A 17,929-nucleotide genomic window follows, 5' to 3' on the forward strand; every position below is an offset into this window, starting at 1 on the left:
AGAAGCAGTCGTTGATGAAGATGACAGAGAGTCATGCACCCATGACCCACATGACAACATCCACACAAACCACAACAGCTTCAACAATGATGATGGTGGTGTTGATGATGAAGATGATGCTAGCATGGAGGAGAATGAAAGAGTGATGACATGGTCGCCGAGGGGGACGACGGGATTAGAGAAGGAAGGAGGAGTGGATTCTACCGAAGAGGACCGGGTATTCTGGGAGACTTGTTTGGCTTCTGGCTATCCATAGATATTTTTTATTTTTCAGCAGCATTTGAAGTGTTTGGTAGACTTCTGAATTGGTTTACTTCAATGCTTTTTCCCCTCCTCTATCCACTTAAATGAATGGAAGTAGGATGCTCTCATGGGTGCCTTGGTTTATACATCACTTTGTTTTAAGCTGGGAGTGGGAGATTTTATGGTAGTGGGTTGCAGCTTTAAGTTCTAGGCAAAGAAAGCTGAAATCATGCATAAAGTTGGCGAAAAATCTCTCTCTAAATGAGCTTTCAAAATAAGCATCAGAGGAGAAAAAGGTGTCCTGCCTAATTGTATATTTTTTTGTAGCGTACTTAAAACTCTCATGTAGCTTTGCTGAGTTTGTTTATGATTTACCTCTGAATTTTATCTTTTAATCCCCTTCAGCTCTTTTAATATTTTGAAAGAAAGAAAGAAAAAGATGTTAGGGTTTTGTTTCTTTTGGGGTCTTGCACTTCCAAAGTTGTGACAAGCATGGCTGTAATTTCAAGTAAAATGTTGCCCTTCTTTCCCTCTGTTGTGAATTTTATTTCAAAGTTGAGAAATTTGATAGCTTGCCACATGATTACTTACCTGAAAAATGCCTTCCCACATTTTATAGCAGGTGAGTTTTTTCCCCAACCCCCACCCTCTCCTATAATTTTATAGTTTAGAACTAACCAAATATTAGTAGCTCATGGATTTGCCGGGCAAAGAAGATTAGGCTTGCCCTGTTTTAGAGGCATTTCTTAAAAAAAATAAAGAAAAAATGTAAAAGAGAAAGAAAGCCTTCACGATGGTTGCTAGTCATTCTGAATCCCATTTATATATAAATAACAATATATTGATAGCCGGTCCCTCCATTGATCAGACTATAACTTTTAGTCGTATTGATAATGTCTTTAATGTGTGACGTAATTCCGAATGTTTCCATAGATGAAGGTATCAGTTGGATGACTAAATTCATCACTCTGGTTGAAATTACCTGCTTCCATTAGCCACATGATGTGCAAGCATGCAAGGAAGCTTGTGAAGGACAAAAACAGATCAAGAGTCTGACACTATGAATGGGATCAGTTGACCAGTCATTTAAGCATATATTAATTAACAAAAAAAAATGCTAAAACAATCTACAACTCTCAAACACAACCTTGATTAAAATCCAAGCAAGCAACTGTTTAAGGGTGAAGGGCTCCTTGCCTAGCCAGGGACTCTGTAACCCTAATTTTTTAAGATCTCCTTCGTAGAGACCGCAAATTGATGATTAATCCTTACTTAGTTATCCGCTGTATGTTTAGTCCCTTGTCCAAAGTTAAACCTAGATCTATCTATACACAACCATACCTCTTATATATGCAGTTATGCATGGGCCAGGAATCACAACATATCCATCTAAACCAAGGAGCAGAAATAGAATGTTTGTTTGGCCAACAGGGACTAAACGTAATGCGGAAGTCGGTCCTGCTAATAATCTCCCCGCCCCATGATCATTTCTTCTCAAGTCAAGTGAGGCCTTGATGCCGAACCAACAATATGAAATTATGAATAATGCACAAGACTGGGTCATTAAGCACGCAGAAGAAGTTACATTTAACAGGCAACATGTACATATTAACTACAAAACGATACAATCCGTAACTTATCGTAATTCAGCATGTCTACTTCTGAAACACTATCAGTTTTTTGACCAAGGTTTGATCACAGCTAAAACAATAATGACGCCGATTATGAGAAGGATAAGCATGGCTATGCACATACATTTTCGGGAGTTCTTCTGTAGCCTCCTTGCCTTTTGCAGAGCAGTCGATCCAGACTGAACATGGTCAACAGCACTTGAAACCTGCAGGAAAACATACCACAACCGTAAAAGCTCATAGAAGAGCATCCCCTTTGCAATTATGTGAATTTTATATGTTCCTCATTCTACCACCAACAATGAACGGGAACGGACACGGTGCACCAGGAATATAATAAATGACTCCATTCCAATTATGAAGAGTAATGATATCCATCGTAGATACCCAGTCCTTGTCAAGAAGATGACATCATACCTGGGTTTCGATGTTATCCAGCATGTCGCCTTGTGCCTCGACCAACACTGCCATGTCGAGGAAAATCTACAAAAAATTGGATTAGATGGTTTCTATAGGTGGCAAGAGAGAATGAATAACAGCATCAGCAGGAAGGAAAAAGGAAAGCATAACACAAGGTAAATTAAGGGATGAATCTTTCAAGTAGTCAACCTCCCTTTAGATTCTGAAAGGACAAGCATGCTGCAAGGACAGAACTCATAGACCACACAAACAGACATATCAAGATTCTGCGTCCTTTAAAAATACATCTTAATTTGTTTTCCTCCGCTCTTTAGCTAAATATCATCTCTTTTAGATAGGGTTTCCTCATCCGTGGTTTGAAGTTTGATCTAATACTGAATACTCTGAGACCGAACCTGAAAAGTTTCAGTTTCAGCCAAAAACTAATAAGGAAGTGGAGTTGGTGTGGGAGTTACTGGCTAGAACTAGTTTATGTTAAATTTTTGTCATTTCTGCATTCCTTTATTTCTCCAAATTAAAGTGAGATCTTGCAAGTTTGATATAAGTTGGAAGCATTGCAAAGTTAGATCCCAAAGAGATCTACAGAAAAAGGTAATTTTTTCAGGTGTACGCTTGGCTATTCTAAAACTCATATCTCAAAACTATTACTATTGCTGTTTGTTAGATTGCAATCAAACAGCAAAATAATATATTATATTGAGCACTTAAAGTTTTAAAGAACAGTATTTTTAATTATCTCAGCATGAAATCAAAGTAATCCAATGCTCCTACATAATATTTTAAAAATAAGGTATAATCTATTTTTCTCAACTCATATCAGTTTCTTATCATTTTTATTTTCCCTATTCTAATTGACATTTGTTTATTTCTTGATGATATTTTTACCAAAATTGCTGAAACTAAAGCAGGAATTACAAAATTGCCATGTTCGAAACTAATATGGTCTGGTCAATTTTGTAATTTAGGATCACAATCAACGGTATCAAATTTCAGAGTTTAGAAAGCTTATGCTGCATCCTGGTTACTAAAATGTTGAGGATTGACCTTTTTTATTTTTTCATAATGGTAGTGGTCTTAGTTAGGGCTGTTTACATGATAATATGATAAGTCAGCCAGCTCATCAGAAAACAATCATATCTGGCCCCCAAACTTAGACATAATAAAATTATTTTGTCGGGTTAGGATAACTTAATGAAATATTTTGCATTTTCTAATGTAGAATTACCTGCTGTAAATCAAGAAGTTTCCTCTCTATTTCTTTAACAGTGTCATGACGCTCCTGGATTTCTGCAAGGGTGTCCAGTACCTGCAACCAGAAGGAAAATACCCTAGCACTCAAGTCTGTCTATACTCATGTCAAGATTCACGAGGGATGCAGTCTAGAAATAAACATATGTGAAATTTTTCCAAGTAATTATGATGTAAATTTGACTCAGAAACATGTATACTGATGTATCGGAAAAACCTGGCCACGTCCTTGCTCCTGAATTGCTCTCTGAAAAATTTGCTCACTGTTTCCAGTTTCTATCATTCGGTCAATTGTCTGTTAATTTAAAGCAACCATACAATAACATAAATATAAAATTAGCAGTAGGACCCGCCAAAAATTTAGGCCTTTACAAAGAATTACCTCACCTCTTCATCAGCACGATTGCCTGTTACTGTTTTTATGGAAGTCCAGAAGGAAAAATAAAAGCAGATAGTGAGCAAAGTAGCTAAAAATAAAAGCCTAAGAAGATAATCCATACATTCTACAAGAATATTTTGATTTTCAACACAACTGTGACAAACCTGTAAAAACCCTTCTCTCAACAACCTCCCGGTATTCTTGCTGAATTTTTTCCCTCAGAGCCTGCACCGAAAATTGTATATAAGAAACTGAGAATATCATTTAGTGATTTGAATTAAAGATTTCTTGGTAACTATGAAAAATTTATCATCTTGCATAATATAAATCAGGACAATAACTTTCTCTACATTCTTAACCCATATCATTCAATTTAGGAAACAAAGTGTAAACCTCCCCTTTTCTTTTAGGTTTGGTTGAAATGGGTCAGTTTCAATGGGCTAATTTTAGCTAAAAAACTGCCCCCAATAGAAAACCTCTAAAAAATGGTTTGTGTTTCATTTATTTTCCTCATTCGCACCTTTTTCTTTAATTTCATTTTTGTGAGAAGCTAACGGAAATCAACCTCTAGAGCATAGATCATGGTCTAAATACAGATTTTTTTGGAAACTGCTAAGCAAACTATTCAGAAATTTTTCTTCAATTTTATCGAAAGTAAATACTATGGAGAAATTTTGCAATAATCATGTCTGCAAGAAAATATGAAGTCCAAAGTGATTAGAAAAGAGTATAGTTTCCTGATCTTGGCAACTAAATCTATGTACCTAAGCATTGCTGGAGTTTCTTAGCATGTTCCAAGCAACAGAAGAACCTTAAAAATGATAGGTGGACAGACACCTGCAGTCCAACACACCTGAGCCCCAGCATGCACACATGCATGCAAATACACTCATATGTAATTGCTCATTCATGCATGTATATAGTTGTGCCATATGGTGCTTGTAAAATTATGGAAAGAGAGAGCTCAAAAAAAGAAGGGAAAATTCCTTAGTTACCTGAACTAGAAGCAGTTTTGGGTCTGGTAGTGGTGAACTATAGTTTTTGAAAACTATTCAAGGAATCATCTAGAAAGGGGGAAAATTCAGGCTACTAGGAGAAATTTCATTTGATTGGATTGCAAAAGACAGACTAATGTGGGCAACAAATCCACCATAACAAGCTCTGACCCAAGAGAAAGAAAGAGAAGTAGTCGTTCTTAATAGTGTTATTATGAAATCAAACAAGATTTATGGCATTAAAGAGATCCCACATCTTGAAAAATTACTTCAAATGGTATAGCAAGCACAATTGCTGGTAGACCAAGATAAAATGAATTTCTTCTTGACTTCTGTGATAAAATCCTTCCAGGATTTCGCATGGTTGGCTTAACTCTTAACTGGGCCATTAAGATTAGAGGTAGATTGAATCCTTCTACAGATAATGTATCTTGAATATGTTCAGGACAATTTTATGATTAAAATTCAAAGAAAACATTTATTAGAATGGAACAAATTATATGCACTTGTTTGGTGGTTGTGGACGAACTAATACCAACAAGAGTTAGATATACTTGGTGAATGTGTTCCACGTTGCCCTTTCACTGCTGGAGCATTACTTCATTGCTTTGTTTGAGATTTTGAGTGCATCAATACTTGGGCCAGAGGCTCCTCTTAAATGTAAAACCTTCCTATAACCAACGTTGCATTGGAGATTTAATGCAATAAACAAAATTTTATTGAATTGGTGGCAAAAAAATATATGCAAAGTGTACACCCTTTTGTTTTCCTGAGCAAAATGACAGCAAGCCCAACAGCATCATCTCATTGAGAATATGAACAAAGAGAGCAAAGGGGAGCAAACAAAATCTCCTGAAGAATAAACAGTGCACATCTTAGTCAATTACCAACCTAGCAGAATTGGACAATACATGGGTTTTTTTGGGAGGGATATGAACAGTTAAAAGAGAAGACAAGATGGATCAATAACTTCACTTCTTTAGGAGTTAAAAAAGTCTATGTGATCGTTCATTTTGCATGCCAATGCAATGGGAAAAATGGATGTTACAAAGCAAAATACATTGTTGAATTGTTGACTGAATGAAGAGTAAGGCACGTCACTATCCTTAAAACTTCATTTACTTGATCTAGTGGTTTGTTCTTAGTTGAATCCTCACATGACCTACTTATCTTATGTGCTTTAAGGTGATGACTCCTCTGTGTTGCTTTTATATGTTGACAAATAACTGAAGTATTCTTGTGCTATATCTAATGTCACATGCCATTGTTAGGGATAGGATTAGGACTTTCCATTGAGTAGAAGCCAAAGGGATGTTCTATGGATATCATAGCACCTAACTTCCTATGCTCTAATTGATGATTGTTTGAATAGGGGAAAAGTGGGAATTGTCCACTATCTTTCTTCTATTCGAGATTGGTTGGAGGTCCTGATGATACTAGATGCTTAAAACCGTCAAAGAGGAGAAGGAAAGAAATACATTGCTCCAACCTCCTTTGCTTCTGTTACTGACTACGATAATAAATATAAAGGAGGTCATTCTCCTAATCGCCTCTCATCTAACCAAGACTAGATGGATGCCTTAGCCTCAGGGAGAAAAAAGAGCAAGACACACTTGCAACACTATGATGGTTTTTTTTTTTTAAAAAAAAAGAAAAGAATTGGCAAAGCCAAAACCCTTTAATTAAGGGCATTAACAAGGATATGGAGTGTAATGATTTTCAAGCAGGAGAACTCTAGGAATTCACGACAGGGCACTCTTCTTTGGTTTGAAAGTTAAGTTTATCATGGAGTCAACTTTAAGAAGATTCTCAATGATAATATGCTTATAATGTTGAAAGTTGGGCTATTGTGTACTATGCGGTGATTTGCTGATGAGCTGGTAGGAGAGATCTTTGTTTTGTAGAGTGATTCCTTTATTCTTTTCAACTTTTAAGTAGTCTTTTCTGTATACCTGGGAACATTTTAAGAAGAGTAATTTTCTGCAAGAAGTTCTGCTTAGGAGACCTTGTCTTGCATTATCCTGCTTCTGATTATCACTTACCACTAAATTGATGGTGACACAGATCAAGTAAACAATCTATTCGAAAATGGAAAGTATAATGACATCATAAGTTTGCAAAAGTTTCTTTCTCTTTTGAGAAAATTTGTAACCAACTTGTAGTATCAGTACCAGTATTCTGTCATGAAGGCTGATAGATTTAATGAAAATTACCAACTAATTTCCTCAACATAGTCGAGATATTGCTCTATAATAATAAGAAACTTGTCTCATGAAATAAGTAAAGAAAAAAAAAGGCATTTTCTTTTATTTTGCCTTCAAAATCCTCTTCTGTCAGAACAAAAGTCATGTAACTTTACCACAAAGTCACAAAAATGTAGAATAAAAAGATTGAGATATACAGGTGTCGTCAGAAAATGATTGCTTTGTTGTGAATTATGGGGAATATATGCATTACCTGGAAGTCAGACATCATTTCTTTCAACTTCTTTTTCAATGCACTGCACTCAAACTCAGTAAGTGAGACAGATGTAACTGTCAAAGACTCAAAGTACTTCTCATAATAAATATTTAAGAAAATGAACACTGATTTTGACATGAAAATTTACATGGTAGTTGCAGTCCTAGATCGATCGACGCCTGATCCCTTTCCACATCCAGGCTTCTGTCTGTTGGCTAGATTCTGAAGTAAGAAATAAATCCTGAAGTCAGTGAGATTTAAGGTTTGAGTCAAATTCTCATAGCTCTGATACAAGTGAAAAGTAGCAAAAAAAGTGTCCCAAATGATTCAACAAAACGATTTACCTAAAACTTAATTATAAATGTTTAAATTAGTTAAGCCAGATAAGTATTTCTTCTTCAACAGAAACTAATGTGGTATAATCAAAACTTCTGTCAGAACTAATGTATGCTTAGCTAACTCAAAGTGAAGAACAGAGACAGCATTAATTGAAATTTTGAAAATGTTCCCAAAGAATCAATAAAAGAAAAAATGTTCAAAAATGGTAATATTTTACAGTGTGATATAGAAAACAACAAAGATCTTCACTGGAAAAGAGATCAAGAAAATAATATTCACAATAGAAGCAACATAATACAAATAAATATTTTAAATATCAGCAGTGCTTCATATCTTCAATTTCCTTGGATTTTTGGAGAAATTTACCAATTATATAAGATGCAACAAAATGACTAAATGAAAGATTAATCTTCTAATAGTGCCAAATAGTAAAAAATTATTGGTCAAAATAGAACTATGAAAAACTCTTTGGATAAAAAAGAAGATAAAGCCATCCCAAACAAGTCAACAAACGTTCCTATGTGCCTCATAAATTGAATTTTGGCTGAGATATTTCCTAACTTTTATGTGAAAATATTAAAATTTTGAAACAGACTGCAAATTTCACTGCCTTCTCTTCTCATCATAACAAGCCAAAGATTGAAGCAGCATACCTCTCTGTCTAGTTCTTCAAGTTTCGATTTTGCTAGTCGTGCAATTTTCCCAACTTCATCAATATCTTTCTCCATCCGCTGCTTGATGGCTGCAACCAGTTATGTACTAAATTGTACTATGGATGTCAACTAGAAGACAAAATTGAACCTAAAGAAGCATGCAGGTTCCCTTTTGAAGATCTAGCTAATGAATTATATTCAACTATTGAATCTCCATAATACCTTTCATAGCAGCTGCCTTGGTAACAGCTTTTGACTCCTCATTAGCATCCTGCATATGCAACCAGAAACTTAGCAGCAGGGAGGCACAATAAGTCATCATTAAGGAACAGAAGCAGTCAGCAGATCTTCACCATCTGAGCCCTAGAAGTACTTGAAATAACACCACTATAGTTTTAGTCTTGTACTACAATTTCATTAAATAAAACATCTTGCTTTATAAAGAAGAATTAGAATATGGAGGAACAATATATAAACAACCGCACACTAACAAAGTGCGAATAAGATCACAAATTAAGCATAAAACAGCCATTTACTTGGTCATAACCAAAGTAAAACTTCAAACTTTAAAATCCAGCCCATTAAACACTTCCAAAGTCACCACAACCACTTGTGAAGACAAAGTAAAACCTTCAGGCTTTCAAGTTCAAGCCCATTAAGCACTTCAAAACTTATGCCGCATTGCAAGTAAACCTTAGTTACCTGAAGTGGGTTCGGTTGTGGGTACAAGGAAGCAGGTCTCTTTAAAAATGTTAAAGACAAAATGCTTAGGAAGTGGGTGCAGGAATGACTCTGTGGAAAGATTCAGAAGCGGGTATGCAAGCCGAAATGGAATTTGCTGCTACTAAGAACTAAATAAAGGCTTTTCCTCAAAAAAAAAACTAAACAACGGCTTTCACTCTCCTTAGTCTCCAAAAGGAAGACTTATGAAAACCTTCCAAAATAGTTTCACTTCTTTAACTAACAAACACCTAAAAGAAATGAACACAGAGCAAGACAAGCTTCAACCAAGACAAGCATGTCATTGCGAAAAGACTGTTATGCCTCTATATGATCAACTATTTCTCCATTAGTCCTGCGATAAGACTGCAATCATTGAAAGGCTGGTCCAACTCCAGGAAACTAAAATGCGGATCTATGTAGTTTTTCCACACCACACACAATCGCCTAGGCCAAAAGGTAACTTCTACATTTGTTTTATCTTAGGAAAGAACTTTACCTTTCCACCAAAATAACCACAATAAGAACATCCATGTCCTAGCCTATACAAATTAGCATTTAGCACACATATGATAGCTAATGCTCAATGGAAAGCCTTACAAACCCATCACGTTAGGAGATTAACATAGTATTATCATGTTCAAACACCCTCCATAAAAAATAGTACATTAAATGCCAACACTATTACATTCTTAGAATTTATCATGATCCCTATTCTTTTATAAACCATATAACCTGTACGGGCAATATCTGGATTCTTAATTTAAAGACGTGGAATGGACTTGTATTTTAATTTCAAAAATTAAGATCCACAATCAGTAATCAGATGAATTCTTACAGATCAGGCAGGATTGGTCAGACTAGCCAGATAAAAAATAGCTACCTTAATCAAACCACCATTTCCAAAATGTAGGGATTCCACATTGAGAAACAATGTGTTTAATCTAGTTGTGATCACGAATAGGTATTCATGGTGCATTGGAAGATTATTGAAACCTTGTAAGTGAAAATGGATAGGATATTACACCTATATTGAACAAAAACATAATCTAATAAACTTTGTGAGCTGGAAATAACATAAGCATCAATACCTGAAGCTTCTTCAATAATTTTGAGAGCTTCTCAATTTGCTTTTCAATATCTTGAACCTAAGTCAGAAACAGAAAGAAAGAAAGCATATTATACTGCTTAGTGGATGATATAGTCACAGCTGTAAATATAGTTTGTCGAAAGAATAATAATAGCAAACATCTCTCATTTAAGCAAAATGAAGCCATAGTTACCTGTTTGAAGAAGCCTTCCAACCCCAGTTCTCCAGAATTCATTGGAACCTGGGTTCCTAATTCAATATCTCCATCTCTAGAAGCTTCGCCTCGAGGAAGCTCAAATGAGTCCTGTCAGACAAAACAATGAGAAGAAAAGATAAATTTTCTTTAGCAGAACTAGGCAAAGAAAAGAACAAGATTAAAAACAATAGGCAAGATTGACTTGGCGCAAATATCATTCTCGGAACAATCTATAGTTCTATGTTATTTGTTCATTAGTTTTCAATTTCCCAAGAAAGGCAAATGATAGAAAGCACAAACACATAAATTGTTGCCATGTCATTATACAAAATTACAAAAAAAAATTAATACCTGATCAAGTTCTAATTTTTTGTACAGTATTAAGATCATTTTTTTGTGCAAATGATTGCAGAGAAATAAATATTAAAAAGAGTTCTTTAGAATGTCAAATGACATTAGAAGATGATGTTACAATGATGCATAATACTTGTTGTCATGCATGATATTAGCAAGAATCGACGTATCATTTAAAGATATGAGGGTGGAAATAAGTAAATAAAAGAGTTCCATATTGCAAAATAGTATCCACTAGTTTTCGACTCAGTTCGACATGGAATTGGTAGATATCAAGACATGAGGGCTTTCCATATTAAAAAGAATGTAATGGCTCATGTCTAACATTTTTTATGTTCACACGAGTTTCAAAAGCAGGAATGTAATTGGTGCAGGTTTTGTTCACTTCAGCTGAGTCTACCACAACAAAAGCAACATAAACTGCATTACTCTGATACTTACAATCCCAAATGCAATTCCATCACAAGCATCAGACAAGAATTTTAAATTATGATGCATTCAAATATGGATGCATCATCTTCTTCGACCCAAGGTAACTTCAGATATTAACTGCCATACCATTTGTGATGTCAAATAATAATTCCTAAAAGATGCAGTCCAGTGTAACCTTAAGTAAATTTGGATTTTAACCAAACCACATTTTTCAATCTTTTTTGGTAAAACGGTCGCTCACGTTAATCTAGCGTGAGTGCAACCAACAGAGTCAAGATACAATATGTGGCATAAAGATGGGGGTACAATCTCAGACCATGTCCATGAGACCTCTCTGGAATGATTGGCAGGAAAGGAAGCAACCCAATCAGCCGCCCTATTCGCCTCCCGGTACACATGAGCAACCTGAAACGAGTCACAGTCTCTCACCATCCATCGTATATCGCTAAGAAGAGGATGGTCGTCTACATGTCGCTCAGCGTGCTGAATCCAATCGATCACCATAGCGGAATCTCCTTTCAGGATGATCTCACCAGCCCCTAGGACGCTCCTCGCATTTTTCAATCTTAGGTTGTGGGTAATGGAATGATAACAAGCATTCAAATTTTGTTGCTTTGTGGAAGGTCCTCACTAGTTGAATATTCAATCTCAACATACGAACATCCAATCTCAAACATCCAAATGTTAGGTTGTCTTCACATGCACATATGCAACCCTCATCATTTCATGTGTCGTAATTAGAAGGAAGGAAAAATGCTATAGGATAAAAGCATGAACCACATTTGGAACAAAATGAAAGGTTTTTTTGATCTGGGCTTTAAGATGGAACTCAGCATGCTTTCATTCATGAAAGCTTGATAGGATAGAGGAATTTTTTTTTTTTGGTAAATCGGCGGCTCACACCTGGCGAGTGTGAAAACAACCAACAAAATCAAAAAACAAAATACTGCGCAAAGGCATAGGCACAGCCCCGTGGTCTAGCCAGAAAAAATCTTCCGAATGATGAGCCGCGAAGGAAGCAACCCAATCTGCAGCACCGTTCGCCTCCCGATATACGTGCGTGGCCTGATAAGAGTCAGTCTCCCTCAGAGCTCCGCAAATATCATGGAGCAGCGGCCGATCCTCGACTGAGCACCTCCATCCCCGGATCTACTCAATCATCGTAGTCGAATCCCCCTCAAGGAGGATGCGACACGCACCTAGTACCCGCCTTGCATAGGAGACACCCTCTCAGGCCGCCCGAAGCTCAGCGGTCACTACTGACGAGTCAAAAATTTTCCGCCCATCTGCCGCCACAAGTCTGGCATCGTGATCCCTGATGACAAATCCCACACCTCCGTAGCTCCCGTCCTCTGCTACGCTCCCATCGAAGTTCACCTTGAGATAGTCAGAGGGTGGGGGCACTCAGGATACCAATATCGTCCTGCATGCTACAAGAGCAGAATGGGGGCCCCAGATGCCCCTAACCAACCCAGTAGGTGAAGCCTCAATGGTGCTGGTGATCTTCCCCGCATGCCGTAGAGCTCGGTCCGCCACCACCATCAGGTGGGGGCTATCACCGTCGAAAACTCGTGCATTCCTATCTAGCCAGCAATGATAGACCAGGTAGGCATCACGAGTCTCCCTCTCCTCCCGTCCGGACCCCCGAGCTGAGGCCTCCAAATGCCGTAGGAACTCCTCGGTGGACACCCACATCTGCCCCTGGTCAGGCTGAACTGAGGTACATTTCCATATCTGACTGGCTCTCGGACACCCAAAAAGAACATGGCAAATGGACTCCTCCATCGCCTGACAAGCTCCACATCCGGCAAGGATCCTCACTCCCCGCCTTACCAACACTCCACTGGTAGGTAAACACCCCCAATCTACCTTCCACAGGAACAAGGCCACTCGGGGGTGAATGTGCATCCTCCATATCCAGCTGCAATCTATCTGTCGCACCGAGGGCCCTCTGCCTACCTACGAGAGGTCCCGGGCACTCACAATCGTCCTCCCAGTTTGACTCCACACCCTCCTATCCGCTACCTTCCCCTCTGGGATTGACAGAGCTAAAACACGCTCAGCAAGGTGCTCCCCAAATACCTGTCGGACGAGGCCCTCGTCCCGCCTCTACTCCCCCTGGACAAACAGGGCACATACTCTGCGCCCCTCCAACCAGCCATGGTCAATCACGGTGGGCCAGCCCTGCAATGCTACCTCAGATAGCCACCTGTCCAGGGGGATAAAGGATTCAGACAAGAAGAGATGGATACATTTCTCTCTCTCTCTCTCTCTGTTTTTTTTTTTTTTTTGAAATGCATTTCTCTTTTTTGGTTTTTTAAAAAAAAGAGAAATTCTATACTCTATGTTCACTCATAAGGTTTTAAAATTTAAACCCTATGTCATCTATATATAAGGCATCAATTTATCCAATTGTCAGCAAGGTATTTTAAGGTGTCTATGTGAAGGTAGATACACTCCAAAGACACCCTTAATAAATTTTTAGAGGCCATAAGTATCCAAAATTTTCACGGAAACAAAAAAGGAGGGGCAAGATCCTGTATTTGATTGAGTGTTAAAGCATGATAATATACCTCAATGTAACCAATAATTCAATCTACTAAAAGTTTAAATTCCTATGACAAGGATTGATCACTATTCACTTTAATATGTTGCAAACAACTGGCGATTACAAAGTATGACTCATAATTTAACTATCTATTACACATATCAGACACCCTCATGTCACACAGTATTCTGCAACAAAGGTACCATTTGGAACTAGCCATCTCCTTGCAACATTAGTAACATGCCTGGATGAGACTTGTGTCACTCATGCTATGAAGCCTCATCTAAACAATGCTTGAATTACTTGTATTATCGATGTATTATGATCCCCTGAGCAAAAGACATGCAATGAATCAGCTAGCACTCTTTGATCCTTAACTGGATCTAGGTTCCATTATATCCGCTTGCTTTCCCAGAGCTGCCTTCGCCAGATATACAGCACCAATTACAAGAGGTTTGGTGTCAACTTGAGAGCTGGACTCAGAATTTTCTCAAGCTTCTTGAATCTGACCTTCATGTATAAAATCAACTCCATAGAAACCAGATAACCTTTAGCTTAAGGTACATATGATACTAACTGGTTTCTGACTATGAGTTGGAGTCAATATGATATATCGCGAGCAGTCATTGTTAAACAGAATGATCTGCTCCGTAGCTGTCCACCTCGTGGTACAATCTGTTACCATAGAACATCATTAAGAAATCATATAGACGATGAGGCCTGTATGCTAATGACTCTCATGCCCATCTCCCCAACAAAGGATTTAAAGTACCCAGACCCAGTAACATATAATCCTAACTATGAAGTTGCACCAGTGCCGGCTCGAGCCTTAGGCGACTGAGGCGGTCGCCTGAGGCCCCCGGCTCGAAGAAGGCCCCGCTACGTCGTTGCCCAGTGCTCATCCCACCGCTGCACCGCAGTTTTTACATCTGTAGGCAGTAGGCGGCGGCGACGAGGCCTGGCTATTCCCTCCCTCTCCACAATAAAACCCAATGCCTAACCCTAAGCCTCCGCAACGAACGAACGAAGAGAGAAATCCTAGTTCCAATTGCAAACCCTAGCTCTTGCTGCGTTCTTCTCTGGTTCTCTTGGGTTGTGGAGAGTTCGGTGATCGTCGGAGGGGAGGGATGTGGAACCACCCGCCATATTGGAAGGACGGGGACGTGGAATCCGGTCCCCAGGCGTTGTACCCGACGATGCTGGAGAGCCCGGAGCTCCGGTGGGCGTTCATCCGGAAGATCTACGCCATCCTGACCTTCCAGATGCTGCTCACCGTCGCAGTCGCCGCCGCCGCCGTCTCTGTTCGCCCCATCTCCCACTTCTTTGTCTCCTCCGGCACCGGCCTCGGCCTCTACATCTTTCTTATCATTCTCCCATTCATCGGTACTCCCCTTCTTTTCCTTTTCTTCTTTCCTTAATTTCTTGAAGTTTGGAGAATTTTATGTTAGATTTTTCTTGAAACTTTCTGTTGTAAACCTGTCGGAGGATATCTAGCTTATCTTGGGTTGATGACTTCGAAGTTTTTTTTAGGGTACAAAAGTTTGATTAGTAATTTTGTATCTAAAAAAGCTCGACGGATTATTTTTAAATAAATTTTTTAAGTACTTTATACTTATTAAAAAATTTTATTATTATTATTATTATTTAAAAGGTCTATCTTAGTGAATTCGCCTTAGGCCTCCAAATACATTGGGCCGCCTCTGAGTTGCACACAATATTTAAAGTACCATTTAAAGTACCCAGGAACACATAATCCAAATTATGAAGCTGCACACAATATTTTAAGCCGATACAGATTTCTGTCCAATTCCATCTTAACATATCCATGTTTGACAAACAACTTATGCTCATCGTTTCAAATAAAGCAATCAGCTTCCTTACATCCATCGTACGAACGCAACCATCATGATCTTAAACCTCAAATTCGGAAAAGTGAAACTCAGTCCATATCTTTAAGATTCACAAAAGCATGAGTTTCTTCAGCCATAGTATCTTAAAAAATAAGACAAAAATCACCAAATGAAAATCCTACAGACATAAACCAAGGGTTTCCAGAACTTCATGCACTAAAATCATATTTTTACGCGACAATCAAAAGAAGTACAGAGATTTAGATTCAAAGAGCAGAAGAATACCGTGAGAAGATTGTTCATCTTGGAAGAAACAATTCAATCAAGGAAATGGCCTCGAGATACCAAAATTCCCGCCGGAATCTCCAAATCTATAGCTAGAATTGGTAAGAGGATCCGATATTTCAAAGCGAAATCGATGTATTCGACCTGGTCTCCAAGAGGAGCCAGGCAAAATCCAGGTCTAGGGTTTCCAAATTGGAACAGAGGAGGAAGGGAGGGAACGCTTCGGCGGGGGTTATGTAAGACTTCAGCTCAGCTGTTTCGCATCAAACAGGAAACGGCAAAGTCACTCAACCATGGGAAGCACTCCACGTATGCAGACAGAAAGAGGCAAGCACGCGGTTTGAGGAAAAGTAGTGGAGCCATTAGTCTTTCGAGCACTCCATCGGGAGGCCAAGTCTCGTTGACGAGATAATACTTTCGCTGATTGATAGATTTATGTAAGTTAGCAGCAATTCTACAATAAAAAAGCTATACGGAAAGAGACAGCGAGGGACATAATTTTGTCTTATTGGGAAAGGTTTTTTTTTTCCCTTTAATTTTGAGCAATTTGGTTTTCGAAAAAAAAATCGCTGAAATAATTTTTTTTAAAAAACTAATATTTAGATATATAATATTTAAAAATTATAATTTTAATATATTTGATGGACCACAAAAAAGTGACAAATTTTAGAATGGTCTATATTTGATTGAGCATTTATTTTTCTGAAAAAATTGTGTACAAAAAAATCTTAGCACATTCTAAGTGCTTAAAGATGCTTTTGAAAAAAAATATTCTAATTTTCAGCTTGTGGGAATTGTACTTTTTCATATTCCGCGAAGATTTTTTTTATCAAATGTGAAAATCTTATTCTTATGCGAAAACTACTTTTTTATTCTTTTTATTTAAAAATGTCATCTAAATTTGAGGTATTTCACTATTTTTTATATTGATCGTACTTTCGTTTTTTTTTTCTTTTCTGTGAACCAAACAAGTTCTAAATAGCTAAGAGTAGACATCTGTTATTGAAGCCTAAGACCAAGGATTTGTGGGACTCACCATTACTAAGGCTTCGTTTCGGAGAGTTGTTGGCAATAGAACTTTTGGAAGTAGAGCTTTTATAAAAAGTTGTTTGCTATTTGGTAACTATGTTTTAAAATGCTATACTACTTTAACATGTATTTGGTAAATAAATTGAGAAAGTACTTTTGGTATGACAAAATGACTATGAAGAATATTGCATAGTATTATACAATAGAGCATAATAAAATATAATATATATTAATACATAATATATGATATAGTATAATATTATTGTAATGTAATATAATATTATTATAATATAGTAATATAATATTGTATACTATAGCATAATAATTTAACATAATATTAAATTATTTAACATAACATAATAATGTATTATGATATAATATAATGTTATATTTATAATATAATAAAATAAAAAGATATAAAATATTATAATTATTAGCATGAATTATTTTTTTATAATATAACAATTTTTCTGGCTAGGTGACAAAATTGATTAAACAATTATTAAAGAAATATTTTGTATAATTGTTATATTTTATCACGGATATTTTGGTTAAAAGATAATTTTATATTTCTAATTTTTAGCACTTTTTAAACAACCTCCAACGTTCCAAATAAATTAACAATTTTCAATGCAATTATTTTTTTAAAAAATAAAAGCAATAAACATATTGAGGGAATGAAGAGTCCAACTATTAAACGGATTGTACGTTTTACAAGAAAAACCTGGTTTTTGATGTTTGGAATTTCATAAGGTGAGAAGATGGGGTAGTCGGACCTTCCTTAAAATTCCCAAATCTCAAGTATATGCAAAAAGAAAAAAAAGAAAAAAAAAAAATATATATATATATATAAGTGAAGGAGGGGAAGATGGGTGGTCTATATGAAGTATGGTTGGAATTAAACCTGTTAGGGTTTGCATGCAGCTCAATCTCGTCCATTCGAGCTATGGGCTGAGCCTATATAATTTTTTTTTACAAGGTCAGGCATGAGCCAAACTGGGGTATAACCCAAAGCCTAAATGGATTTGACTCGAATTGAGCCCAAACTCTCCCCCTC

The 17,929-nt window shown here is 37.1% G+C and overlaps 1 protein-coding gene across 1 annotated transcript; it reads right to left on the bottom strand.

Annotated features, from left to right (window-relative positions):
• Nucleotides 1-1,774: 1,774 nt before the first annotated feature.
• LOC103719700 (syntaxin-132-like) lies at nt 1,775-16,206 on the bottom strand. Its single transcript, XM_008809067.4, has 13 exons — nt 15,844-16,206; nt 10,372-10,482; nt 10,180-10,236; nt 8,591-8,639; nt 8,369-8,457; nt 7,525-7,598; nt 7,374-7,416; nt 4,086-4,146; nt 3,930-3,955; nt 3,760-3,837; nt 3,520-3,600; nt 2,292-2,357; nt 1,775-2,080 (listed from the first exon to the last, which is right to left on the bottom strand). The coding sequence occupies exons 1-13, from the start codon at nt 15,859-15,861 to the stop codon at nt 1,916-1,918; spliced, it is 918 nt and encodes a 305-aa protein (XP_008807289.1). The 5' UTR covers nt 15,862-16,206; the 3' UTR covers nt 1,775-1,915.
• Between the last annotated feature and the right edge of the window lie 1,723 nt (nt 16,207-17,929).

The sequence above is a fragment of the Phoenix dactylifera genome, chromosome 12 (assembly GCF_009389715.1).
Source record: "Phoenix dactylifera cultivar Barhee BC4 chromosome 12, palm_55x_up_171113_PBpolish2nd_filt_p, whole genome shotgun sequence".
NCBI classification, from domain to species: Eukaryota; Viridiplantae; Streptophyta; class Magnoliopsida; order Arecales; family Arecaceae; genus Phoenix; species Phoenix dactylifera.

What these genes read in the sequence shown, in the direction of transcription:
- LOC103719700 (XM_008809067.4), bottom strand. An exon ending in TCTAGGACTGCAACTACCAT is followed by an intron (nt 7,417 to 7,524) that starts GTAAATTTTCAT and finishes GTTTGAGTGCAG; the next exon opens with TGCATTGAAAAAGAAGTTGA. An exon ending in AAATGATGTCTGACTTCCAG is followed by an intron (nt 4,147 to 7,373) that starts GTAATGCATATA and finishes TTTTCGGTGCAG; the next exon opens with GCTCTGAGGGAAAAAATTCA.